General features: G+C 41.0%; 1 protein-coding gene across 1 annotated transcript; it reads left to right on the forward strand.

Annotated features, from left to right (window-relative positions):
• Nucleotides 1-2,825, forward strand: LOC145956477 (uncharacterized). The gene is made up of 3 exons (XM_083072083.1): nt 1-1,083; nt 1,330-2,755; nt 2,809-2,825. Exons 1-3 carry the CDS (start codon nt 1-3, stop codon nt 2,823-2,825), a joined length of 2,526 nt encoding a protein of 841 aa, XP_082928209.1.
• Nucleotides 2,826-3,892: the final 1,067 nt, after the last annotated feature.

Here is a 3,892-nt window from a genome sequence, read left to right on the forward strand (position 1 = left end):
ATGCGAGGAAAAACTCCAGCCGAAGAATTGCATTTTGATCCCGAAATTGAAAGAACGGCAAGGAGGAACAACAGTAGAACAAGAAGGCTGAGACAGTTAGAGAGAATCCAAAAACAACAGCAAGATCTTCTGAGTTCTTCTACTTCATCAAATCAACCACACTTCGAAACAGAAATGGCTGAAGAGGGAACAGGTGGACCAGGTAGGCAGCCAAGAAGGACCCTAGGTGATTATGCACAACAACATGGTCCTAGGCATTTTTCTAGTATTGCAGCTCCAAATACTTCTAGGGCAATGGAGATGAAGCCTGCCTTCCTTACCTTGGTTAGCTCACAACAATTTGCTGGCCTTGATCATGAAGACCCATACTCACACCTTTCAAATTTCTATGAGTTATGTGGAACTATGGGAATTCCTGAAGGCGATGAGGAAGCTGTATATTTGAGGTTGTTTCCCTTCTCTTTAACAGGAAAAGCTAAAGTTTGGTTACAATCTCACCCAAATCAGAGTTTGACAAGCTGGGGTGATGTGGAAAACAAGTTTGTGAACAGATTCTATCCATCATCCAAGTATATTAAGGCCAAGTCAGAAATTACTACTTTCAGGCAAGGTGCGGATGAACCATTTTGTGAAGCCTGGGAAAGATTTAAGTCATTGCTTAGGAAATGTCCTAACCACGGGTTTGAAGATATAGCTCAACTCAATTTCTTTGTGAATGGAATCAAGCCTGAGGTGAAGATGTTATTGGATGCTGCAGCTGGTGGCACTATGATGACTGTGAGTCCAGAGGAAGCCACTCAAATCATAGAATCTCTGGCATCTTCTGATCACCAAGCAGAGCATGGAAGACATCAATCTCACAAAAGAGGAGTTCTTGATCTTAGCACTAATGATGCAATCCTTGCTCAGAATAAATTGCTGTCCCAACAGATTGAAGTATTGACTAAGCAGATGGCCAAGATTCCACAACAGCTTCATGCTATTGCTTCTTCTTCAAATCAACCAAACCCTTCCCTAAAATGTGATTTTTGTGGAGGAGATCATCCCAATGGTCACTGTTCAGAAATTCCAAATGAAGAAGAGGTCAACTATGTGGGGAACCAACAGAAAGGAGGTAATTTTAATTCCCGTAATTATAATACTAACAATTATATGCAGGGGAATCAAGGTTGGAGAAACAACAATAACAACCAAGGTTATGGATGGAGGAATGAAGCTGGACCATCCAATAGGCCACCACCACAACAACAACAACAACACCAGCCTGCTTATCCTTCTATGCATGAAAGAACCAGCAAGTTGGAGGATACTCTGAACCAGTTCATGCAGGTGTCTATGAACAACCAGAAGAATACAGAGGCATCTATCAAGAACTTGGAGGTGCAGGTGGGTCAGCTAGCTAAACAATTAGCTGACATGTCTGGAGGACCATTCTCAGCCAATACCAAGACCAACCCTAAAGAGCATTGCAAGGCCATAACAACAAGAAGTGGGAAGGTAGTTGGTGCAGATGTTGGAGTGAGTGAGAATAATGAGGGTGCTGAGAATGAGGGAGAAAATAATGAATTGAAGGAGGTTGAGGAAGAAAGTGAGAAGAATGAGGAAGAAAACAATAAGAGTGAGAATGTAAATAATGAGAAAATAAGAGAGAAAAATGAAGTTGAGAAGGAGAAGAATAAAAAGAAGGGCAAGGAAGTTAATTCTGCTGTTCCTGTAAAGAACTTACCTTACCCTCATGCTCCTTCCAAGAAAGAAAAAGAAAGGCAGTTCTTGAGATTTCTGGATATCATAAAAAAGCTCCAGATTAATATTCCTTTCACTGAAGCCATGGAGCAAATGCCCACATATGCTAGGTTCATGAAGGAATTGTTAACTAAGAAAAGGAGAATTCTTGAAGAAGAGACTGTGGAGCTTGAAGCAGGATGCAGTGCCATTATACAAAAGTCTCTACCTCAGAAGTCCAGAGATCCAGGCAGTTTCACTCTCCCTGTATCAATTGGTAATCTGTCAGTGGGTAAGGCACTCTTAGATCTTGGAGCCAGTATTAATTTGATGCCTTTATCCATGTTGAAAAAGATAGGAGAAGTGGAAGTGAGACCTACAAGAATGACTTTACAGTTGGCAGACAGATCAATTAAGCTTCCACATGGCATAGTGGAAGATATGATCGTGAAGGTCGACAAGTTCATGTTCCCAGTTGATTTTGTAGTGATGGACATGGAAGAAGATTTGGAAGTTCCATTGATTCTGGGAAGACCTTTCATGAAGACAGCTAGAGTTATCATAGACATGGATGATGGAAAGCTGAAGGTGAGAGTTCAAGATGAAGAGGTGAATTTCAATGTTTTTGAAGCAATGAAGTTTCCCAAAGGCAATAAGGATTGTTTCAGAATTGATGTGTTTGATGATGTGTATTTGGAAACTCAAAGCAATTTCAAGAATTCATCACCATTGGAGAAAGCTTTGTCCATGTTTGATGATGAGTTGGATAAAGTTATAGATAAGGAAGTTCAGGATGTGATTGATGCATTGAACAAAGGTGAAAGTTCATCAACCAATGTTCAGTCAAAGGAAGAACTGAAGAAGGAGGTGAAAGATGAAGCAATGAAGTTGGAATTGAAACAATTGCCACCACAGTTAAAGTATGTTTTCTTAGAAGAAAATGGTGGGAAGCCAATCATAATTAGCAGCCAGCTTTCAAAAGAGCAAGAGGATAGTTTGATTCAAGTGATAAAAGCCAATGAAGGTGCTATTGGTTGGACCCTATCTGATTTGAAAGGGATTAGCCCTTCTTATTGTATGCACAAGATTCATATGGAGTGTAGACCCCTAAAATTGTCCGGGTCGGAAATAAGACTCGAAGACTCTCGAAGACTGAAGGAAAGTCAGCCAAAAGGACTCCTAGAAGACCCTGGAAGACTTTAGGATGATTGTCTGTAGGTTTAGAGGTCTTAGAGTAGCTTAAAATAAGAATGTGGGAGGATTGAAGATCAATACGGCCTCCTAGAGGTTCAGTACGGCCGTACTGAACATTTTGAACTACAATACGGCCGTACTGAACTCAATACGGCCGTATTGAAGTTTTTGAACTTCAGTACGGCCGTACCAAATTCAATACGGCCGTACCGTAGTTCAAAATTTTGGTACGGGCCGTATTGATGTCAGAGGCCGTATTGCGCCTCACTCCTATATATAGGACGTCATTTGGACGTTCCTCCACACTTTCACACTCAGTTTTGACTCCCTCCTTGAGTATTCTGGGGTTTTTGAGCAGTGTTCTGCCCTAGAAATCTCTCTGGGAGTCGATCCGACGAAGTTCTGGAATTCCGAGCACTTAGCTTGGAGATTCGAACCTAGTCGAAGGGAAATCCTCCGGATTTCCATAGTCAAAATTTTATAGGAGAGAGCAAGCGAGCTTGTAGAGCGAGGGAACGCCAAAAAGCTTCCCAGTTTTACTCAATATATAAAAGCACGCTTCAAGAGGTTTCTTCTTAAATCCTTCCTTTTACTGCTTTCTGTGTGCATATTTAAACTGTCATCATGTAGATAGTTAATTTATAATCGCTTATAATAAATAGGGGTAATTTAGTAATTTTACGCTGTTATTTTAGAAAATAATCTGTCATAGGGAACCCGAAAGGGGCGCTGTGGGGTGCTAACACCTTCCCCACGCGTAACCGACTCCCTTACCCAACTCTGGTTGTAGTGGCCAAAGTTGATTTTTAAATCAATTGCCTTATCCCTTTTTCCAATGTTTTGAGTAAAACATTGGTGGCGACTCCACGAACCCTCCTTTTATGAAAACCACTAATCCATGGAGGGTCCCGCTTGGGATTAATATGGATTGGTGAGACATTTAATAAATAAATTGGATAAGATCGACAAGGTCTCA

Source organism: Cajanus cajan, chromosome 3 (assembly GCF_000230855.2).
Source record: "Cajanus cajan strain Asha chromosome 3, NIPB_CcT2T_4, whole genome shotgun sequence".
Classification (NCBI taxonomy): Eukaryota; Viridiplantae; Streptophyta; class Magnoliopsida; order Fabales; family Fabaceae; genus Cajanus; species Cajanus cajan.